Here is a 25,480-nt window from a genome sequence, read left to right on the forward strand (position 1 = left end):
GAGGGTCCTCTTTTTTTATTTAATAGATATGGTAACCCTACTGATGAGTGTCAGAAATCTAACCCCCATCCCTTTTATAAGTAGGGTCCCCTTATTGATTTGAGCTGTGAGACTCCTCTCTTCCTCCCAGATGCTTGCAGAGAACTTGAATCTTCTCTCACGGGCCAGTGCACTGCTCCCACCTGCCCCATACACAAATGATTACATGGCTACTGAATGGAGTTGCTTCCTAAGGGAGACTCCTAGTGGGAGACTGCTTGGTTAGCAGCAGAAAATGTCTACCTCATGTACTCTTAGGATTTGTTGGATCTTTTCAGCCTGGTTGAGTCAAGGAATATCACTGCCCTATTACGCTCATTCTGGCATGTTTTGGATTTTCTAATGTCAGGCTTCAGCAAAGGTGTCCGCATCAGTGCTCTCCATTTGCATGCCTCTGCTATAGTGGCTATTCAAGGCCTTATTGAGAGCAGGGACATTGTTCCACATCCCTAAATTGCGAAGTTTTTTCCCGTTATCTCTACAAAGTGGTGGTTCATCCAGTCAGTCCTCAGCAGCACCTAGACTTTGCCTTGCAGGTCTGATTGGGGGTCCCCTTCTGAGCCTTTTGGGCAGGCTCCTTTAGCATTTACTTTCTTTTAAGGCTGTTTTCCTTATTCTGGTCACCTTTGCCAGGTGAATGAGTGAATGGAACTCAGTCATCATATATTCATTTTACCTGCAGCTCTTTCCAAACAAGGTGGGTCTTTTGCTTCCTCCAGAATTCATTCCTAAGGTGATTTCTGAATTCCATGTGAATGAGCCCATTGTTCTCCCTACTCTTTGCCCAAACGCAGTGTCTCCCTAGATAAGCAGCTGCATTTGTTGGATATTGAGTTAGTTCTGAAGGATTCTTTGTCATTTGCAAGAGTTTAGACAGTTGTGCCCTGAGCCACTGTCACTAGGTAAGTCTGACTGTATTCTGATAGCATGTGATCAAGCTGGTAAACCTCATCCCAAGGTAGTAAAATGCCATTCAATTAGAGTCTCTACATCGTGGACAGTGAGAGCTGAGGCATTTGCTTTGGATGTGTGGAAGAGAGCAACTTAATCTTCTCCTCACCATCACTATCAACTAGTTATCAGTATTCTTGGGCTGCCTTTGCAAAGTTTGCTAAGAGCAAAAAAATTAAGCTTGCCTCTTGGGCATCTGTATTCTTTATCTGTCCATGACTCCTGTGTCATAGGGTGGGAGAAGAGAGAGATGTACAACAAGGGAAAATTACATACCTGGTAATTGTGTTTGTCATAGTCTCCTCTTTTCCCATCCTACATTCCATCCTCCTCCTCTCTTGGGGAATCACTGGTACTGTCTGTACAAAAGTTAGAGGAGGAGTATTCTGGCAATATTCAATCTTTTGTTCTGTCTGTATTTTCATCTGTGCTCTGGAAGCATCTTTCACTAGAGGGACAGTGTGTGCCTGAGGTCTACAGAAAGAGGGGTGGTTTGTGCATTTCTTTGCCTCTTTGCTTGCAGTTGGAGGCAGCATGAGACTCTGTCTATGATTCCTGTTTCACAGGATAAAAGGGGAGACTGCAACAGTTACCAGGGATATAATGTTCCCTTTTCTTCCCTTTTTCAGTGTACTGTATATGTAGGTTGGTTTGTGTGTATGGATATATTTGTTGCTTTACTGTGCATGGATAGCTATCTAAATAAATATGCATTCATCCTCCCAAACACTGAAAGCCAGATACAGCTTTCTCCCCCAGTTTGTCTTGAGTATGCACGTGGATTTACAAGTCTTTGCACCATTAACACCAGTGTAAATGACAGCAGAATCTGAATCTAGCCCAATGTTAAATAATAAAAACCTTTAAAATAATTCATGCTAAAAATGATTGGAGAAACCATGATTTCCAATCCTCCTATATGGGCCAAATAAAGAAATAAAAAAACCCAAACTTTTGTGTGTGAAATCAGAGCTTGTCTAGACGAGGAGTTAGTTCACAGCAAGATGGGGTATAAATCGACCCTACGCTAGCCTGGCATGCACTAAGTGTCCATGTGGACCCTGCTGCTGCGCACTAAAAGTTCTCTAGTGTGGCTGTCCAGTAGATTGGGCCTCCTTAAAGTATTTACGGTACTTTAAATTAGGCACATGCATAATTCATTACTTTCTTATTTCTGTGCAGTGAGAAGTAAATGTAGAAACAGAGTAAGATGGTGATGATGATAGCGCTTGCAAATGTAGCTTAAAATTGTAAGCAAAACAAGTTAATACTTTACCATGGGGATAAAAATCAATGTAGAGGAATTCTTTAATCAATCTTAGTTGATTGAAGCCTAAAAATATAACTATATCTCAGCTGAGTGCTGTATATAGTGCAGTTTTATATCAGTTCAGTGTTGTTGTTTTTTGCCTGTCTCATGTTCTGTGGCAGAGAGATTCTATTGGACTTCAGGGGGACTGAGCAATATAAAAATACTAAGGTAGCTATAGGCTTCTTGATTATGAAATGTTAAGTGAATATCCAGTCTAAGCATCTCTTTCAAGGGTAGCAGCATCTATGGGCTGTAGTGGTGCATGCAGTTATCTCAAGTCAGTTTTTTCATGCTCTAAGAAAGATTATGTGGAAAAATATCCCCCCCCCCAACATCTCGGGGGAGGGGACCTTTGCTCGGACTTCAGGGAGAATATAGTGTCCCTGGAAGGCAATTGTGGGGGAAGGGGAATGAAAAATCAGACCCACCACCCCCAAAAGGAGAAGGGTGCATGTCGAAGCCATGCCCTCCCTTCGGGTTTTGCTGCATCCTTTTGGCTGGCTAAGGAGGTTTGTGGTAGCTGATTGGCTCCTCCCTGGTAAGTTATATCTTTCCCTGTGCATGTTTTTGTGGATTGGGAAGGATTTTTTTCCCACTAGGTGAAATTAGCTGAGGTCTTCTGGGATTTTTTGCCTCCTTGCAGCATTGTGGAGGCACAATTGGGGCACAGATGGGATTTAGAAGCCTATTAAATGAAACTATAGAAATGTGTAGTTGTTGCAACTTGTGGCAATGTCCAGTGCAGGTAAAGGCTAAAAGGTGCAGCTCCCAGAGGTAAATAAGACCAATGATTTGAACTTGTGGACCTTGTACCTGTAAGGAGAGGCCTAAAGACACTCTATAGCCCATCCCCACAGAGGAGGAAGGTTAGGGGACTCAGAAGTGAACTGAGTCCTGGGAGGTAGGTTGTGGAGGGGCAGGTCTACCTTGAGTTACTACTTCTATAGTGGGAATAGGGTGACCAGACAGCACATGTGAAAAATCGGGACAGGGGTGGGGGGTAATAGGAGCCTATATAAGAAAAAGACCCAAAAATCGGGACTGTCCCTATAAAATCGGGACATCTGGTCACCCTAAGTGGGAGCCCTGTAACCCTCTGTTGGACCCAGTTAAATGCTGGGTATGTGAGATGAGGGGGCATACATCACCTCTACCTGGTGTTACTTTAATAAAGTTGCAGCCTGCCACTTAAAATCCACTGTCGTGTCTCTTTTGTTCCCCCGAGTGTCCTGAGGAAACTATTGGAGTGAAATGACTCATGCCAGCACATAGGAAATCTGGTACTGCTTTAAATCTGGCACTTCAAGTTTTAAACTCCATTTCTGGCAGCAGTTTTAAGACTTTAATCAGAGAACATACAGTACACAGCAACATACACGGACTCCTATAATGGAGGCTAAAATAGGAAAATGAACAATTTTCTATCACTTCCGTGCAAGTATCCATTCACTTGCTAAGTGTAGCTTTTAAAACAACGTGTATCCAAATCAGTGCAGTCAACCTCTTTCAGGTATCCCTGTTTCACCTACCTTGCAGCTTAACATGAATGTAGTGATTTAATTGTTCAAAGATGCACTTAAAGATTTCCTACACTTTTGTCTGAGACAAAAAAATAAAAAATTGGCTTAAAACTTCTACAAAACACTGTGGAGGTGAAAAGTCAAAGTTAAGGGTTATTGCTGAATGAACAATATTTATAATGAGTAAAATGTCTTTAGAATTATACAGTTTTGCTTCATGATTAATTTATTTCATTTATGAGGTCTAGAAATGATACTATATCTACCATCACTCTTCTCCTGAAGGATGGTTTTATGCTTAGGCCACTAGATTAGGACTCGCAAGTTCTTAGTTTACGCTTCCCTGTTGTGCCACAGACTTCCTGTGTCCCCTTGGGAAACTCACTTAATCTCTTTATGCCTCAGTTCCCCATATGTAAAATACATATATTTTCCTAAATCACAGGTGTTGTGAAGATAAATCTATTAATCTTTGTGAGGCACTCTGATATTACATTGATGGGAGCTGTATAAGTAACTGGAGCGAGTAAGACAATGAAATCAATTAGAAGTCCTGTCAGCTAGGAGTATGGGAACACAATTAAATAAATCTTATGATGATGGAATGTTGTTTTAGTGTGTAAAGCACGGTACTCTGTGTCAGTACGCACCTGGATTCTATTATCAGCTCTGCTCATGACTGTGTGTCCCATTGGGAAAGTCACTTAATTTCTCTGTACTTTGGTTTACCCATCTGTAAAATGAGCATAACAATGCTTACTTCATAAAAGCGTAATGATATTTAATTAACAAATGTTTATAAAGCACTAGGAGATTATCAAACAAAAGCTGTGATCTACTTCAATATAGTTTATATGCAAGCTATGTTGGTGGTGGTGTTATTTGAGGCCATCACTCTTTTGGTTATGATTAGATTTAATAATAAAATTAACACTGTGCATGTGTAGTGGGACTTTTAAAATCATATTTAACTTTATTTCAAAGTCAAACTTCTTCATGTAAGGCAAGTGATGTATTCCTCATTCAGAATCACAGGGTGTATAAGCATAGATGTTTGGATAAAAAAAAATATTATAGAAGTGTGGAGTATTCATTATTCATTACTGGTGACGAGCTAACCTGAAAAAAATCAGAATATGGAATCTGTTGATGCTTCTTTAAACTTTAGGCAGCCATCCCTTCCCAACCCTATAATGTATTCTGGAGGAGGTAGCCCTGAAGCATTCTATTCTTTTCCAGTGTCTTCAGAAGGGATGGAGGGAGGAAAGGTAAACCTATTGTTTGCTTCATTCTTTCTAGATTTTCACATGACTGCCAGCTGATATCCTTCCCCTCTGACCTCTTTTAGGGGAGTCAGTCTGCTTATTTACCAACCTCATGTAGATAGTTTAAGGTCATGTTATCAACCCAACTGTTGGCAGAATAAAAATGCTTCCTTTTGTTTAATATTTTGTTTTACCACCTGGATGACTGTACATCAGACCATTTTAACTCAGCAGCAGGTTACTAATTATTTGGGTAATAATTTCATAGATGCAATGTAATGTTTCATGCATAATTATTATTAATTTTTTATTCATTGTGAGGAGAGCAATCTGACCATTCAGATAATTTGTTAAAGAGCTTTTGGATTGCGTAATTAACTGAAAACTATTTGTGTGAATGGAGCCCTCCCCTCCACCACACAAATAGTTTTTCTTTTTATTTATAAGCTCACAAATATTGAAGGAAGTCTTTTGATCAGTCACAAGCAAAATTAAAGAAAGTTAGTAACATGACAGCTTTGATTTCCTTCAACAATAAGTTTTAATTAAATCTTTTGGTAGAATCAGCATGTTTGCTAAGCAGGAAAACAGTATAGAAGGCCTTACAGCAGTGGTGGGCAACCCGCGGCCCATCAGGGTAATCCACTGGCGGGCCACGAGACAGTTTGTTTACATTGACCATCCACAGGCACGGCTGCTTGCAGCTCCCAGTGGCTGCGGTTTGCCGTTCCTGGCCAATGGGCTGTCGGCCGTGCCTGCGGACAGTCAATATAAACAAACTGTCTCGTGGCCCGCCAGCGGATTACTCTGACGGGCTGTGTGTGGCCCATGGGCTGCAGGTTGCCCACCACTGCCTTACAGTTTATATTTAGCAGGAAAATATTTCTTTCCTCCAAAAATCTAATGACATCACCAGTTTTTCTTTTTCTGTAGATTTGGAACGAGTTAACATAAATGCAAAAAATATAGTCCTCCCATCATGGAGGCATTGATTACTGCTAACCCTCTTCCTTAGACATACTTAGTCTGGCTATGTTGGAAGAAGGACAGGAGACTCTGGATGAGGTTTAATTAGGCTACAGCTTTATTCTTAAATGTCTGGGAGTACCCAGCAGATAAAAGTGTATAGTGCAGTTAATTCCATGATCATTTTGATATATACCTGGGAGGCTTCTGTAAACCCTCCCCCTTACCTATCCTGGTCCCCAGCCAACTTGCTGCTGGGACCTCACTATCCCCACCCCCTCGAATAAGGGTTTAGGGGGAAGGCTATGTAGGAGGGATAGGGTTGGCTCCCTATCATGTCAATTTTAGGAGTCCCAAAGCTCCCCATTTTTGCTCCTTTAAAGAATACCTCCTTTAAATCCTTTACCAATCCATTTTATCTGAGCACTGTATCCCTTCCCTAACTCCAACCTCCAGCCAATAAATGTTGTAATGTGAATAAGACTACCAATTTTTTTTAAAAAATGCAACAGCTCATATGCCTCTGTTGTTTGAGATATTCTTGCTGAATTTCTGGAACTTTAGATAATTCAGTGCTGTCATCTGCCTATATCCTGTGGCATCCTAAAAATGCTCCACTTGGGTCCTCGCATTTCTGCTGAGCCTGTAAATGTTTTTGTGGAGATGCCCTGGCTGCCCTGCAGTACTATGCATGAGAACAGGTGCTTCGGAAGGTGCTGACATAGCTTTTTGAGGATGTGGAGCTGGTTTACTATCTGGCACTCTAAAGGAGCAGAAAGTCAGTCCCAGTCCACAACTCTTTCAAAATGCCAGAAGGATGGGGTGAAGAGGGATTAGAAGACTAACAGTCCTTTGCCCCACAGATAATTTGATTTGCCATGATAAAGGGCAAGGGAGTAGTTAGACTCTCTCCCGTTTTACTTTAGGAAAGGAGATAAAGAAAAGAGGGCTGCTAATATCAATTTTCCTAAAGTGGCATAAAGAGGGGAAACCTCAGAGAAGATTTTGTAGGAATTGTTTGCACTATTATTTATTTTCTGTAGTATCCACAGTGTGCTAAGCTTTAAGGAAGATGCAGTCTCTTCTTGCATGCATGCCAAATGTGAAGATTTTAAACAAAGCTATTTTTAAATGATCAGGGTACAGAGTATTTTTCATATCCAGACAACTTAAGATTTTACTAACTTTCTGAGGTGAAAAAAAGTCTCTGGGCTAAGACCAAACTAAAAAAATGTTTTATCAAATTTTAACAGCAACTGAAAATAGGAATTCAGAATAAAAGTATTAATTTAGACTGTGGTGACGCTATAACCCAAATATACCTACTACAAGCAAGGTTCACATACCAAAGAGGAGAGTTTGTTGGAGCTGTAGTTCTTGTCATCCTTAAAGATCTATGTGTCTCTGTCATTACAGGCTCTACCTCTAGATAATCAACTATAACGTGAGTAATGCGTCCTGAGTCAGAGGTAACATGCATTCTACTTAGCAAAATGAAACAATGGGGTCAGCCTGCAACTAAAAAGACCTGCCATGATTAGATCACGTTGAAAAAATTGATGTTGTAAATTGTTTTAAGTTACTTATATTAATCTTAACTTTTAAAAGTGGACAGGTAGGCCTCTTAAGTCATATCATGAGTTAAAATACTATGTGTTAAAATAAACCCAAGCAATCCCATCCAAACAAAACCTGCTCTGAACCCTTCAACAGGATTCAAATAAAGGAGTTTGCTGTAAATGAAATTCTCCTTTCCTTGAATGCTTAACTAAGTACTAAAACCTTGGTGTCTTTTTTGTTGGTTTTGTTTATTCTTCCTCTTTACAGAACATGGGATAATCCACAGAATTTAAGATAATAAAATGCATTAAATATGGTGGTCTAAAAACATTGTTGCTTTGTAAATTACTCCTGCTCTTTGGTCAAATCCTACATGTTGACTAGCTGACTTTTATTAATGCATTTTGAAATTCCATACAAGAAGCTAGTATTAATGCAATATTTAGAAATCAGGAAATTCAGTGCTGAGTTTGAAAGCTCAAACATAGCTTTGCCACACTGTGCTTATTTTGTAAAATATTGTGTAATTTTATATCCTTTAAAATTATTTGTCTTATAATAAAATGAAAACTGGAAATTCTTGCATAACCTTGCATATAGCAACATTGGGTGTCCAGATTGGGTTTGTTGTTTACCTCAAGATCTACAAAACAAGACAAACTGAAACAGAATCAGTTTAGTGTTGTATAGTGGTGAAAATTTAGAAATAAATGGCCCTGAATTTAATTTAGGTGGTAAGTGAAACATCTTGTTAGAAATACATATATGTTCCTCCTCATGCAGCCCACAGAATAATTAGCACTGAAGTGCCTCTTTTTGGTACATGGGTTTGCGTGTGTTAGGGCAATTTGGAAGGAGCTTCTTTATACAGAAATTTGGAGACAATTGTAATACTTGTGACTGCTTTTCATTTACTTTTCTAATTCTTTCCTTGAAGCAATTAGAAACATATTTTATCTAAGGAATTCAAATTTCTTTACCAAGCAGATGGTGTATCATAGATGGGGAAACCGAAAGTACAAAGGCATTATGTCATATGGGCTAGACTTTGCCTCTCCCTGATGTGATTATCTACTGTGGGCGAAGATACTAGGGTCCCAGTAGTATCACCCGAAATTTGACCCATCCAGTGTTCATACATATGTACTCAGTGGTTTGACTGACAGCTAGTTCTCCTGTCTAATGTAAGGTGACTTGTCTTGCTCACACAGTTCCCCACGTGAATAAATGCGAATAGCAGTAAACAGCAATTTTGGCAGCAAATCAGCTAGCTTTGTATGAAGTAGGAGAATAGCTACTTGGAATTTGGGCAGGCCTTGCAAGACACAATCCAGCCTCTCTCAACAGCAGGATCAAAAGAACAAAGCAGTTTTGATGACAAAATATGTGTACTGTGTCACACAAAGAAAGGCTCGACTACAAGTAGCCAAGTTACCCTCCTGTCTTGTCCTCCTAGGGGTGTTGAAAGTCTGAAGTCTTAAAGGGGGGAATTGGGAATTGCTGGGGGTGATGGTAGCAGGGAGATCTTGAAGAGAGCTCCTGGAAGATATATTTAGTTTACTTGGAAGAGGACTTTAATCCAGTGCCTTTAGAATAGCTTGTTCTGACATTTTTCAGTTTCAGGCATGCTTCCCCTTCACTTCCTACTTTTAATCGCCCCCTCCTCCACTAAAATAAAATTAAATCTATCGTTCAGTTTGTATTAATACTTCTGTTTTATTCTGTTTTGCTGGGGTCTTACAATGATCATTGGTTTGTTTATGCTTCCCAGAGATCATCAGTGTTGAGTAGCAGTTTCCCTTAATCTATCCTTGCCAATCTGATAGCTGTCTTGTTCCCTCAAGAATCTTAGTATTTCCTATTCAAGAGAGATGAAACAGTCTGAGGGCTGACTGGTCCAGAAATGAGATTCTTACGAGGGCATCAATGAAAGTGGAAGGTGGACTTCATTTGAAGATTATAGCTAATTTTTCATTGGAAAGATCTTAGTCAACTAAAATTGTTTTTGCCCCAGAGAATCTAAATTGGAATGTACAAATCCTAATAATTTTCAGTGTTCTTCTTTAATCCCCACAACTCTCACTCAAAGGTTAGAGAACCTTCCATTTATTTGAAAGTACCCCAGGAAAGGCAGGACAGTGTTCATCTCAGCATAGTTTGAAAATGTACATTAAGTAGTTTTTAAAAACCTGTCAGCATAACCAAAAAATCAGTTAATATATCTTCTGCCTGTTATATTTAGAAAGGGGATGGAATTAAAGCACAAGGCATGATTCTCTCACGCAACCTCATTCCAACTTATATGACAAGAATCTTGCATTACTGCCATAACTCTGTAACTTGCACCATGTCATCCTCTTCAAGACTCTTAGTTTTGCTTTATTCTGCACCAGGATTCCTTCACAGAAATCTTTTCAGTTGATGTACACTGTTATAGAATTAAAATGAACAGTGGGTTACATATAGAGAGAGGGTGTTTAACAAGTGAGAATTTTTATTCAGTCTTTCTGGCAGCATAAAGGAGAATGAAATTACAGGTATATTCAAGGTGGTAACTTTCCTTGGTCCTTAAAAACTCACAAAATGTTGAACACATCCATGTGAATCAGAAAGCACCATTATGGACACACAAAGTGATTTTTCTTAAGATAGTAGTACTCAGAACCAAAAGTTTTAAATTTTATTCGGTAACCTTCTAGTTGCTACACATATTATTAATGTAAACTGGAGACTATGGCAAGATGGTGAATGTATTCTACAAAACTTGATAAATGAATTTGTGTAGTTTTATTCAAAGTACTATAGCAAAATGAGTAGTGGTTTTGGATTGAAAAATACTGGGAAAGGACATATGTGAAGAAGTGAAGAGGTGGGTGGGTGGGTGGGTGTGTGTGTGTGTGTGTGTGTGTGTGTGCCTTTATATATATATAAAGTTCCAGCCACGCTTAAAGGTCCAGTGTGGAGTCCAGAAGGGATTCCATAGGAGCAATTTTGTGAGTGTTCTGCTTCCTTGTTTACATTGATATACTATACAAACACACCTTGGTGGAGAGAAGATGAGAATTTAACATTTCATGCAATGCATTTTGCTGTACTGAGAAAGGATGACTAGGTTCACTGTAGCACTTGAAGAATGATGATGGCAGCCTTCCTGTGCCTCAAGACTATTGACACAGGCACTATTGCTGACTTTGATCAATATGCCAATCTGAGATCAGCAACTCTGAAAATAATTGGTGATTGGAAAAATCAATGTATGATTTGGCATAATGGATGAACAAGCCAAATAATATGTATATTTTGAGCATCTTACATTAGACTTAATTTCTTGGCAGCATAAATTTGGTTACCAGTTTTGCAGTAAATCTGAGTTTGTTCTCATGCACCCAAGAGTAAATTCCTTGAAGTGAAAGGGAAACAACATACAGATGTGTTTCACTGCTATACTAGACTAATGAAGGACAACATCAATGCTCCACTTCTTGATATTTTTCCATCTTATCCTTCCATAAGTAGCAGCATGCTATAGGTAGCATTGTACTATGTGTATTTACTTCATAGGTTTGGAAATTTCATATACCAGTTAGAAAATTTTCTTGTAAAAAGAACAAAATTAAGAATGTTTTTAATCATGATCCTTTAAAGTTAGGAGAAAACATAGTTATTAATGTTTAAAATGAGAAAAGGAGAGACACTTAGGGATGTAAAATATGTTAAAACGAATAGCTTTCTAAACACACAGGCTAAGATTTTCAAGTGACTTGTGATTTTGGGTACCTCAGCTTTTAGGCGGTCAATCTGAGACATCTTAACGGGGCCTGATTTTTTTTTATTTTTTTTTTTATTTTATTTTTTTAAGAATACACTGAGGGCTTGCTCTCTGAAAATCAGATATCTTTAAGGTCTTCCATACTGGCAATCTAAAATCTATCATTAGTCACTTTTGAAAAGCTTACTCAAGTTGTGTACCATAACAACTTTCCTTTTTTCAAAAGCTACATACAACAAATTATTCCAAAAAATTCTACCAAGTATTTAGAAGAAAAGGACAATTAGTCTTTTCACACTCATCAAGTGCCATATTTCACAATATTTGCAAAGTACTGTAATGTAAATGGGAAATTTTATTTTTGGACTGATGTTCAAGTACAGTAGCTAGATTACATTTCATTTATTAATTTATTGTAATTTAAATGGATGAAATTATTTAGAATAAAATTTCAAAAGCTGTGGTGTTTAAATTAACTAGGCTTTTAAATTTATTTTATAGCATTGTAAAGAATAGAAGTCTTAACTGAACCCTGTTATGCTTGCATCTGCCTGAAGTAGTAATATTTTAATGGTGTTTACAGTAATATTAATAGTATAATATTAGCATTTTTAAAGAGTAGAGGTATGGCAACATATATTTAGTAGAGTTTACAGTAATTATGAAGCATAAGATGTGCAGTTAAATTATGTTACTCTGGGTTAGACTGTATGAGATAGAAGCTAGGTCCTTTTAACCCTTTAACCTCTAAGGAAATACATCAGTGTTCAGTTATAATTAGTTTAAAAATCACAATGAGATTAAACTGTGTGTTTTGGATGGAGGAGCAGTAGTTTAGTCATTCTAATAGCTGAAATGGTACATACCCATTTTAGTGTACAGTAATAAGTATTATTTTTAGTTGGCATGTTTTCTAATACTGTAATTAAAATTTTGACAGTTTTGCAGAGTTAATCTTCTAAAATCTATATATACACAAACCTATTATGTTATTATTAAGAAGGGAACATTACCTCTTGAATACTGTACCTCAATTTTATTGTAATGATTTTGCTGGTTACCAGGTGGGGTGGCAGTTGAAAAATTTGGTGAATGCACTACGAGAGGATCCGAGTGGTGTTATCTTAACTTTGAAAAAGCGACCTCAGAGCATGCTTACCTCAGCACCAGCTTTACTGAAAAATATGAGATGGAAGCCCCTTGCTCTGCAGGTAATGAAGCTTAATCATAAGTCATACACCATCATTTTAACTATAGATTATCTCAGTGATGCTTTATTGTGCTTCATCTAAGCAGCATATGGATTTAATCTTGTATGCTTTGAAAACTTGTTTGTGAAATGATATCTGCACAGCTTGTTCTCATAGGCGCAGTTGAAATTAAATCCATTAGTTAGACCTTTTAAAAGGAAAAGACAATCCATAAGTTCTTTTGTGGTTTGGAAGTATTTAAAAATTATCCCAGATAACCGCAGGGTAATACTTCTAATGTACACAAATTGTTTGAGGGCTCCCATTCATTTTTCTAGGCATAGTTAGGAAGCTGCTATATTATAGTTTAGGTTCTTTTAAAGGTTACATTGCAGCATATTTTATAAATAGAGAAAAAATGTGATTTTGTTTTCAATTTAGCCAAGTACTTAATCAAGTGCACAACTTTAAGCATGTGCCTAAATATTTTGTGAATCAGGACCTTAGACAAGTACATGACTTTACTCCTCGGAGTAGTCCCATTGAAGTCTGCTCACGTGAGCAAAGGTATGCCTAAATTATTTGTAAGGATCAGTTCCTTAGTACTTAAAATATGTGCAGGTCTACAGAAGGTCTAAGCTGACCCTTTATTTCTCTTGTTTTTTAATAAAACTACAGTATGCCAAAAATGGAAATAGTTTAGTCAAAAATTTAGCATTTTACTTTAGTATAAAACATCACTGTGATAGCTTTATTTCCTAATAATTAAATTTTAGGAAATCCAGAATAATCTATCTCCAGGCTGATTAAACTATTTTACCAATTGATGAAAGCTGAAAAATAATGTATTTCCCCTTCACTTCAGTTGGGACATAATCTAGGAAGAACTTTATTTTCCTTGCATAAAAATTGCATTCTTAAGAGAGATTATTATCCTATCTTAAACATAGTCTAATTTAAAAATTAATACTGGTCATTGAAATAAAAAGTCATATTGTGAAGGAAAATGAGATATGGAAATGCCACTGCTGATAGTGGCTTTCTTTGCCATTTAAAATGCTAACAGGTTTATAAAAGCAACTAATACCATTCATCACATCCTTTCCTCAACCCCACCTCCATGGTTCAATATACCATTGTCTTTCAACTTGAATAGCTGTTAAAAAGATTAAGTTGTCTTAGCATTTAAAACATGAAGTACTCCATGGAAATGTGGCATTAAGTTTCAACCAACAAATAGCTGATCAGCATCTGAGTATATAACTGAAAATATGTATGCATGATAATGGGCATATGAATGTACTTACTTGAAAGTTGTGATTTTATCAAAGTTTTTTTGCTGACAATATAACCATCAGTGAAAAATACACATCATTGCTTAAAATGAGACTGTACCCTATTTCCTCTGTAGTATTTTTTGGTGACATTATGTCCATTTCATTAAATATTTGTTCTGGCTCTACTTGAGTGTCTGCCACTAGACTATTCCCACCAAAGATCCCACAGCAGGGTTTTATAAGGGATAGTGGAGTAGTGGAGACACATGAATGTGCAGTTAAATCAAGAGAGGAGACAGGCTATTCCAAAGGGATGGGGTGGGAGGGGGGATCAGACAGCAACCAGCTTCCACCCTTTAGGCTTCATACAGCAAGAAAGCATGAGTCTCTAAAGGGCTCACTGAGCCTTCTTACATGGGAGTGAGAATCCATTAAACTCCCCTGAAGATTCTGATGTCAGGGCAGTGTACATGAGCCACCAGCCTTCCCTTGTTGAGATGCTTCTGCTGCTGTGATATGTGCATCAGGGACGTCATTTGTTATGGGATGAGGAGGCAATTGCCTCCCTCCCCCCGTCATTTTCATAGTTCCTCACCACTCAGTGCTGCGGTGTCTCCCCCAGGCCTGCAGCAGCCACTGGGGAGCAGGCCATTGTCAACACCGCCTGCCTCTTCCCACTAGCTGGATGGGTAGCAGCGGCAGTGGCCTGGGCCAGGTCTAAGAAGAGCGGGAAGAGGCCTGGTCCCTGCACCAGGCCAGCCATGTGCGAGACACCTCTTGTGGCCTGCACCCTTCCCATCTCTCTGGGACAGGGACAGGCCACCACACCCCCTCCTTGAGAGTAGGACCGGCCCCCTAACCTCCCACAAGCAGCTGTAGCCTCAGTGAGAAGGAGGAAGTGAGGATGGTGACACAGCTTTGCCCCCCACTTCCTGAATTTTTCTGAAATGATGGCCCTAATGAATGTGCATGCACCAACATGCAAGCATGAGGCCTATAATTCACCCACTCCTCAAAATCTTAATTTAATCGCTAGATGAAAAGGTTTTCATGTGCACATGGCATTATATTGCAGAGATGAAAATTCACTTCTCTCTTAATTTGTTCAATTTGGGTCTAGTTTACAGTTTAGCATACTTAGAATGTCATAGAGCAGATACAGTTTTTAAAGTGAAATTTTAAAGATTTTTTTCTTACAATAATAGTATAGGAAATACTGGTAGTTTTTGAGGATATTTTGATTAATAGAAACTGAAATCCTATTAAGGTATTATAAATACAAACCTGATATGACATGGTGATATGTTATAGTCTTATTAGATATGACATAAAAGAAAAAGCCAGGAATCTTATTTTCGCATGTTTGTGTGTATATATATATATGTGTGTGTGTGTGTATCTGCGGTACTTCATGGCTTTCTAAAGTGAGGGATAATTATTTTCTGTAGAAAAAGTTTCAACAATAAGTAGGACAAATTTCAGAATCTGCATAATGCTGTCTTGTTAACTTAAACACATTGGAGTTAAACAGAATACCAGTTGGCCCCAGATGAAATCAATTTTAAAGCTTAAATACTGAATAAGTGTGTAATAGCTATGGCAAATTCTGATTAATATAAAAGCAAAAAAGGTGCCATACTCTCACAGCTGTTCAAAAGTATGAACTGATTAGCATCAGACATCTGCATCGATTATCCATACTATTTTGATGATATTTTCATTTCTCTACAAATCCTAATGTCACTGTCCAGAACACAGTTTACTCCAAAATTTACACTTTGTAATTAGAAATTGCTATTTTGTGTTTCCTAAGTATGTGCTAGTTTCACAGACAGCTGATATTTTGTTTAATGGCAGAGGGAAAGACTTACTATGGGGAGAGGGTGAAAAATGGATGTTAACATAAATAGATAAAAGAAACATCTCCATAGTCTCTTTTTTCGAACCATAACATATTTGCTATATCAAGATGTCATTAAATAATGGAGAATGTTATAAGTGTGCAATCATCTCAAAGCTAAAACTGTTCAACAGTTTCAGCACACATAAGCAATAATAAAATCCATACCCCGAAATAAGGTCTTGTGAAAGCACAAAATATAAGAAGATATATCCGTAGCAACAGGTATGGCGAGGAAGTATAATTAGTTATTGACTTAGCGCCTGTAAATTAGCTTTTTATTTAACTTCTGCAAGAGGGGTGAGTAGAAGAAAAGGGCAAAATGTGATTTCCGAGATTAATCAAATAGTATTGAGTGTTGTAGGGGAAAGTGGGACTTGGCAAAATGTAAGAAACACTGGTAGTGAAACAGAGATTTAGTTTTTGAAAGCGCCTGCATCAGCAAACATCTCTAATAGTTGTCACATCAAACTTGGAGGCATAAATGGTTCAGCAAATTAAATTAAGGGGCTCATTTACATTGGGATCTTGTAATTGAAACCTTTTAAATCACAGTTCTAACAGAATAATATTGACACATTAGTCACTAAACTGCCCTCTGCTTGCTTAGTTGATAATTGTATGTACGAACATGAAAGTTCATCATTTGCAGCAGGATTTAAAAAAATCAAAGATTTAATGGAGCAATATTAAGTATGCCAATAAGATGGGTGAATGCTAGATGAAGTACTCCAACGTCAGCACTGTGTAAGTGCTACTAATGACTCTGTGGTATATGAATCATTTCAGTGCAGGAGATGACAGGAGTTGTGAGAGTTTTAAGCTTTTTTTAATATGTCCTGGTAATATTGTTAACCACCTGCTGTCCACTGAAAAACTTTTCTCCTCTTGTAGTGCTCTAAACTTGTAATAAATACATCAACCAAAAGTTCATGGTCTGTAGATGTGAAAAGGGCTTGTTGATAGTGCCAGTTGGCAAATCTGAAAAACTACGAGTCCCACAAGCTTATTTTTGTGAATGCAATATGTTTATTTTCCACAACTTGTTCCTGTTGTAAGTGTCTTGCCATTGATAATGCGCAAGTGACATTTAACAAATGGAACTTTCTGTTGACTACTTCATTTGGTTTCCTTCTTTTAGCAGACATTGACTAATTTGTTTTTTCACAATTATTATATGCTGAAAATTTCTCTGAGAGGTAAAAAAGTAAAATAAAAAAAATGCCAAATCTCTGTAGCAGGCTGGAAACCAGAATGCAAAAATATGACTCAGCATGCAGAATAATGCCGACTAGAATATGGCTTTATATATTGCACAACATCATATAATGAGGTCCCAGCCTGTGTACATGTGTGCGCATAGCTTGAACTAAAATGTCCATCAGAAGAGGAAAAAACATCCATTTTGTTCTATACCTGTTTAAAACAAGTGAATTTTTTGACAGCAAAGGACACCTGAAGGCTCTCTGTTTAAACCTCCATAAATTAATATTTTCCACCTTTTTGTGGCTTATCAAAGTTCTATGTTTTATACATTTTTATCATATCATAATTTGTGAATTACAGGGATTTTCAATGTATATTTTTTATAAAACTTGAATTAGGCAGCTACAACATTGGGGCTTTCTAAGATGTTTTTTGCGGTTGGAAATAATAATTATTATGTGATCATACAACAAATGCTAACATGTCATGAATGCAACCATGAATCTTACTGGATTTGTTTTTCCCACTACGTTTCCATTGCTATTGTGGTTCGTTGTGTGGAGTCTAAAATGACATTCCCGATCATAATGATTCTATTTTTGACAATCATTAGACTTGTCATGTATGGAGTTTTATCTTCAACCTTTGTTTTTTATTTCTGCCACAGGTTGAGATAGTTGAATACTTTATCTGAGAACTAGAACTATGCAAACTTTCTCTGTCCTTAGAACAATCCTTCTGAGATTTAGAGTGTTTGCTGATTTAAATGTTTGTTGTACCTCACACCTTCTGTTTCAGTCTACACTCTTCTTCCTGACCTCACCATTTCTATTATTTCTGGGGCTTCCCTCGTAGTGGCTCCCCACAATACAATTTGAGCATTCCAAGGTATACTTTTGTCCTCTGAGGTGAAAGTTAATAAAGAAGAAGATTTTTGAGCTCATGGAATTTAAAATAGGCAGCAGCGGGGCTGTAACTGCCACATGCTGTTTCGGGATAAGCTACAAAGCCTACCTCTTGCCCCTGGTATGTGCTTGTGCTGTTGGCCAAAAGGAATTTGAACTAACCTGCTGAAGACTCCTGATCCAGACTGGACTCTTTCAGGCTCGTAGCGGGACTAGAGAAGCAGGGAGTGATGTTTCTGGAGGGTTCAGCTAAGCTATGAGGGCCTTGTGCCCACCACTGATGTCAATGGAAAGACTCTCGTTGACTTCAGTGAGCTTTGGATCAGGCCCAAATGGGTAATCAGCATCCAGACTTTAGAATGTTTATCAAGAGATGAACAGAATTTTCCTGACCACTCTGATATCTAGTGGAGTCCTATAGGGTAGGACTGGCCAACCTGTGGCTCTGGAGCCACATGCGGCTCTTCAGAGGTTAATATGCGGCTCCTTGCATAGGCGCTGACTCCGGGGCTGGAGCTACAGATGCTAACTTTCCAGTGTGCCGGGGGGTGCTCACTACTCAACCCCCTGCTCTGCCCCAGGTGCTGCCCCCACTCCACCCCTTCCCCCAAAGCCCCTACCCCTTCCCCCAAGCCTGCCATAGCCTTGCTCCTCTCCCACCCCCACAGGCCTCCTGCGCATGCGAAACAGCTGATTGCGGCAGGCAGGAGGCGCTGACCGGCGGGGTTGCTGGCGGGCGGGAGTTGCTGGGGGGGCTGCTGACGTATTACTGTGGCTCTTTGGCAATGTACATTGGTAAATTCTGGCTCCTTCTCCGGCTCAGGTTGGCCACCCCTGCTATAGGGGGTCAGTCCTGGGTCTGGTACTATTCAATATTTTCATAAATGTCTTGGATAATGGAATGGAAAGTTTGCTTATAAAATTTGCAGATCACACCAAGATGGGAGGAGTTGTAAGCCCTTTGGAGAAATGATTAGAATCCAAAATGACCTTCACAAATTGGAAAATTGGTCTGAAATCTACAAGATGAAATTCATTAAAGACAAGTGCAAAATACAGTCAAATGCACAACTACAAAATGAGAAATAACTGGCTAGCTGATAGTATTGCTGAAAAGGATCTGTGGTTCACAGGGTATCATAAATTGAATGAGTCAAAAATGTGATGCAATTGTGAAAAAGGGTTATATCATTCTGGGGTGTATTAATAGGAGTGTCGTATGCAAGACATGGAAGGTAACTGTCCTATTCTACTCAGCACTGGTAAGACCTCATCTGGAGTAATATGTCCAGTTCTGGGTGCCCCACTTTAGGAAAGATGTGGACAAATTGGATAGAGCCCAGGAGAGCAACAAAAGTGATAAAAGGCAGGACAAGAAGTAATGGGCTTAATCGGCAGCAAAGGATATTTAGGTTAGATATTAGGAAAAACTTTCTAACTGTAAGGGTAGTTGAGCTTTGGAATAGGCTTCCAAAGGAAGTTTTTAAGAAGGGGTTGGACAAACATGTGTCAGAAATAGTCTAGGTTTACTTGGTCTTGCCTCAGCACAAGGGACTGGATATGATGGCTTCTCGAGGTTCCTTCCAGTCCTACATTTCTATGATTTATGATTTTGTGTTAATCCATTATTAGTCATCACCATTTTGATCTAGAGTATTTCAATGACAGATTTTGTTCATTTTTAAATAATGTATTGTACTATTCTATGCACTACTAAGGCTGTTGGTAAAGGATTTTTAGTAGCTCATCATGCAGGGTTCTGAGGCTTAGAACTTCATTTGTGGTTACATATTCACTTTGCTGTACTCAACTCTCCAGCTTCTTTGCTGAAAGAAAAGAGATCTTGAAGTCATTGTGGCTAGTTCTCTGAAAACATCTCTCAATGTGCAATGACAGTCAAAAAAGCGAACAATGTTAGGAACCATTAGGAAAGAGATAGATAAGACAGAATATAGCATCATGCCACTATATAAATCTATGGTATGCCCACATCTTGAATACTGAGTACAGTTCTGATTACCTCATCTCAAAAAAGATATCTTATAATTGGAAAAGGTGCAGAGAAGGGCAACAAAAATTATTAAGGGTGTGAAACAGCTTCCAAATGAGGAGACATTAAAAAGACTGGGACTTTTCAGCTTGGTAAAAAGACGACTAAATGGGGATAAGATAGAGGTGTATAAAATCGTGACTGGTGTAGAGAAATTGTATAAGGAAGTATTATTTACTCCTTCACATAACTAATGAACCAGGGATCATCCAGGCAGCAGGTTTAAAACAAACAAAAGGAAGTATTTGTTCACACAACACATAGTCAATGTGTGGAACTCTTTGCCAGAGGATGTTGTGAAGGCGAAAAGTGTAATGGGGTTCAAAAAAGAACTAGATGAGTTCATGGAGGATAGGTCCATCAATAGCTATTAGCCAAATGGTTAGGGATGCAACTCCATGCTCTGGGTGTCCCTAGGCTCTGATTACCAGACGCTGGGAATGGATGACAGGAGATGGATCACTCGATAATTTCCTGTTCTGTTCATTCCCTTTGAAGAACTTGGCATTGGCCACTGTCGTAAGACAGGATGCTGGGCTATATGGACCATTGGTCTGACCTAGTGTGGCCATTCTTATGTTCTTTAAGTTTTTCCTTACCTTAGGTTTGAGAGGAAATTCTACTTTGATTATTTATCATTCCCCCCTTTGTTAATTTGCTTATATTGCCTCTCCATCCTCTAGCGACAACATTTTGTTCTGTTTTTGTCAGTTATTTGTGATTAAATTAATGAAATTACAGTTTTAATCATTAAATTTAAATAAACCCCTGTAATCTGTAGGATATTTAGTTGCCTAGTTGTATTTTCACTACATAGGAGCTTGGCACTCTCTCTAGTGTTGTTTAAATGGATTCTGACCAGATTTCCTATGAAGCCTGAATTTTTTATATAATGTTTCATTACTTCTTCATTTCTTAGTTGCAAGCTGAAATAGACTGAAATGTGTAAACAATTTAGTTTATTGGGAATGGTTTGTTCAATAAATTGTTACTTTTTACGACCAAAACACAATTGTTTACTGATGAAGACACTGTAAAAAAAAAATTACTACCTAAAACTTTGTGTTGGTTTAACTTGTATTTTTTAAAGTTATATACCTTTCTTCTAGAGTTTTTGTTGATCACTGCTTGACTACTATGATTCTCTATGTTTACATGTGTTTGTGTGTGGACTCACACACAGTATCACAATTTCTCTCCCCATCCTCACTTTAACTGTAACCTTTGAACTTCACTATCAGACCAAGGCATACAATGGATAATGTGTTTGGTCTCTGGAGATGGAAGGATTTTAATAGTATTACTAGGTGAGCACTCCCTCCCAGTCTACAAAATGGCACTGATTGTAGCATTGAAAGTTCCAGGCAATGATAGAGAAATAATTAGGTGAAAATGCCAGTTCCAGACATAACCAAAGATGAAATATTTGGAGGGAGTATAGTGTATTTCATCATTGGTTGTGTCTGGCACTAGCGTGTGTATGTGTGTGCATGAAATGTTTTGAGTAGATGCCTCAGCTTGTTGTAATGTATCCTTTATTATAAGGATCTTAGTGACAAGATCACTTCTGATACACAGAAAAGGAAGCAGTGAAAAAGATTTTGCTTTCTTCTAGATTCTGCAGGAATCAATGTATGTCATTGCAGATTTTCCTTACCTTCATTTCAAGGATGTTGTGAAGCTTAATTTATTAACTTTGTAAAATGCTTTGAGATCCTCTGGTGGTTAAATGTAGTGGGGAGAGAGTGAGTGGATGAAAGTAGTTGTACTCTGCAAGACTCTGCCTACAATCAAAGCTGTATTCACTTGTGCCGCTAATATGTTATGCCACTCATTTAGTCCTCCTCCTTTGTTGCATGCTTGGATCACCATCCACAATTCTGACATTTAACCACGGAACATTCTGACAATTGTCAGAATTAGGCGTCAAGTTTAACACCCCACTGAGCTGCAATGTGAGAGCAGCTCATACCTAACAGCTATTATTCCAAGGTGTTTTCAGGCTCTGGTATTCATCCCATTATCAGCTGCTTTTACTTCTCATTTGGAAGGTTATCTTCACAACCATAAGGACCTAAAGTCTTTCATTCTTTTTTTTTTTTTTTTAATGAAAGCTGAGCTTCTGTAACACAAGATGGCAGCCACCACAAAGAAGTACCAGCTTGCTGAGCTATTGCCAGGTGGCCCAATTTGAACACATTTTTAAAGGGTTTGTTGTTGTCATATCTATTGAAAACAGTGACAAACATCTGGCAGGGACAAGTTGTTTCACTTTTCCATTCCTTGGTTTAAAAGTGGGCTTCTACTTCTATGCATACTGCCAGGTTTTTCTTCTGCTCTGCTTTTATGGACTAAGCTGAACAGGTGAATTTTACAGCCTGACCCGATGGTGGCAAGGGTAGGACACTTCCAGATCTATTTTGGAACAGTACTCCCGAGCATTGTGCTTGATGTTGTAGACTCTACTTACAGTTCTTGACCTTCTAAAAAAACCCAGGTCATCTTGGGAGAGCTAGCTAAGCTACTGTCCAGCAAGACACTAGAGTCACTCAGATCCCTGGAGAATTCACTCAAAAAACAACTCTGATACCATAGCCCAAGTTCAGCTGCCCAACATGGAAACCAAGGATTTCCCTCAAGTTATCTTCAGACCCCCAACCCCAGCCAGCAGGATGTGTGCACATGCACACACTCTCTTCTCTGATGGACAGAACATAACATCTTCCAAGGCAAGATCAGAGTTTCCACTGGCTCACCTGAACAGTGGAGAGACTGAAATCTCTCATTCTTAAAGACTCATGAACCCATCAAATATCCAGAGCCCATTATCAGAACTATTCTGAACAGCAAACCAACTAATAAACCTGGATTGCCTTCACCAAATCTTGGACTCATGTACCACCTGCTATGAAGTGATCCTTGCAGAACTGCCAGATTGAAACAAAAGAGCTTTATCAGAAGCTGGGTCTGTCTCACAAAGATATGAGGCCTGGAGGGTCATTTAGGCCAACACACAGGGAAACTCTTTGCCAGTTCCCTGCACCTGCAGCCTGGTGAATCAAGGCCACTGGGGTCCCAACTGGCAGTCGCCTGAAGGAAATTTCACTCCCCTCACACTCAGTAAGCCTGAAAAGGCACTTCCCATACTGAGCATCCATTAGAAAGGAAATAAAATACTTTGCTTTAGTAGATGGTTCAGGGATTCAGAGTTAGCTTTCATGGTTGAAATCTTCAGTGATGAGATTTCTGTTGTCTTAGGTCAAGAGGGGTTTTTTTGTTTTTAGAATTCCTGAAACGGATTTCAGGCTCATGCTTGTTTTTAATACTCATATGGTCTTTTATCTGTTCCTTCCTCTGTATGTCTTTCTCTACCTGCCCAACCTCCCAAACAGAGACTGTAGTTTGCTGCCTTTTTTTTTTTTTAAACAGATTCAGACTGTGAGGGACTCACATTTATTCTAGTAGTTTTAGAATAACTAACTAGCAAAAAAATTAGCAAACACTTCAATTTGTCATTGTTTAAAGGTTATAGGTCAGTAAGAGTTAGCAGGACAAGATTTAAAAGTGATCATAAAGTTAATATTCCAAAAACACATTGCAAGATTAACATTGGACCAACAAAAATTCCAGAATGAAGTCTAACACAATACTACTCCCAAGTAACATTTTGAAGATATCCTGTGGCACAGGATTTCCTTTCATGTTTGTAGGATGTTTCAGATATCCTAAAAGCCACACATGAATCTAACAGTATTTAAAGATGCAAAAAGGAAATACTACAGTAATATGCAGACAATTTTTGATGTATCCAGTTACTATTGTGAAAGATTGAAAAGTCTAATTGGTTTAGCAAAAAGACAGCAGCTCATTGCTGTCTTACAGAAGGCCCAAATTTGGAAGAAGGTCTGTTGTTAAACCCTCAGGGTTTGCTGTAGTCTAGGTATACTGCAGAGGTGTCATGATTAATATGTGGGGAAGGAGAGCTGATTACTCTCTACAGAAGTGCCCCATTGACCTGTCACAATTTATTCTTTACAGAGCTTGCAAAAGTGTCTTCTATGCATACTGTCCTTTTAGCCTGAGCTCATAGCTTTTCTGTTCTAAGTACAACATGAAAAAGTTGTGTCCTAAAGCACTGATGTGCGTGAGGAATCTATAGCTGTCGTGACCACTGTGTACTTCCAAGCCTGTAAGATTTATTCTTCAAGGCATTTATTTTTAACAAATGGAAGGAGAGCGAGCGCTTTAAAATCAAAACAAAATAAAAACCAACATATTTTTAATATTAGAATTACTCAGCATTTTCTTTCTTTTCTGAGTGTAGTTAGCATAAACGCTCAAACTTAACGCTAGTCAGCAGAAATATTGTGAGGCTGAGCAAACTGGCATGCCTCTTATTTCCTTCATTGCACTTCTCTCTCTAACACTCAGAGAAAGAGATGTGAGAACTGATGGGGCTGTTAATCAGAGCTATTGAGAGAGAGAACATCAAGCTCTGGCTGGAATGGTAGCTAGAATCCAGGCATAGTCTGCAAGGGAGGTGTTCACTGCCTGACTAAGGCCTGGGTAGGGTAGAAAATGCTCAAAAACATGTGAAGTGTTATTTGGTGGAAATGGGTCCTGAAGAGTGTAGAATAATAGACTCCCATTTGCTCTGTATCATAATATTTCTGCTTATAAGATATGAAATCGGAGCTACAGTATCCAAAGCCGTAGAAAAACTGAAACTTCCACAGATATTTCTTACATAATAGCACTGGTATTTTTGAATTTAAATGACGACATCTTTTTAAATACATACCTATACAACCTCTATTGTAAACACTAGAGTTTAAACAAGTCACTAGCTTCTGGGTAACTTACATTAGTGAAGCTTCGAGTGGTGTCCCTACATGACTATTTTTATGGGCACTGGCAATAGAGTAGCTTGTACTAAGCAAGAGGGAAGGAGAAAGGATGTGAAGAGGAGTCTGCTTCACAAGCATAACTCATGTCCCTTTTACAGTTTGTGAATATCCCTTCTCTTTAATATGAATAGTTTTTCAGATAGTTTAAAACAACCATGTAATATCAAAAGTATTTATTTTTAGGTTTTATTTTATCAGTTTGTCTTTAATTTTAATTATTTTCATTTGAAAATAAGAATATGCTAGATATAATAGATACCCATGTGTTTTTTTTCTCTTTTTTATTTTAACCAGCCGCTTATTCCTAGAAGTCCTACAAGCAGCGTTGCTACACCATCCAGCACTATCAGCACACCCACTAAAAGAGACAGTTCAGCACTCCAAGATCTCTACATACCCCCTCCTCCGGCAGAGCCTTATATTCCCAGGTAAAAAGCTAATGATGATGTTGCAGGTTCCTACAGTTTATGGACAAAGAATGGCACTTGTAAAAGACTGCGCATTCAAACAAATTTAAGACAGTAGTTAAAGATAAGAAAAATGATTACACTTGTTGAAAGTACGTATTCATGTATATGGATTGGAGGATGAGGCCTCTGATATTTTCCCATGGAGTTCGACTAGTTATTAGAAATATAAGAGTGACTACACTGGATCAGACCC

General features: G+C 38.4%; 1 protein-coding gene across 2 annotated transcripts in view; it reads left to right on the plus strand.

The window, feature by feature from the left end:
- LOC112105115 (connector enhancer of kinase suppressor of ras 2) overlaps window positions 1-25,480 on the plus strand; it is a 358,118-nt gene that overhangs the window by 196,034 nt on the left and 136,604 nt on the right. The window contains exons 9-10 of one of the 2 annotated variants that reach the window (XM_024197779.3): window positions 12,447-12,593; window positions 25,112-25,245. In XM_024197779.3, the coding sequence (XP_024053547.2) occupies window positions 12,447-12,593; window positions 25,112-25,245 (281 nt within the window). The remainder of the gene's footprint in view (window positions 1-12,446; window positions 12,594-25,111; window positions 25,246-25,480) is intronic. The other variant, XM_024197780.3, reaches the window with a different exon arrangement.

This window comes from Terrapene carolina, unplaced genomic scaffold, assembly GCF_002925995.2.
Source record: "Terrapene carolina triunguis isolate 2854851 unplaced genomic scaffold, T_m_triunguis-2.0 Scaffold22, whole genome shotgun sequence".
In the NCBI taxonomy this organism is placed as follows: Eukaryota; Metazoa; Chordata; order Testudines; family Emydidae; genus Terrapene; species Terrapene triunguis.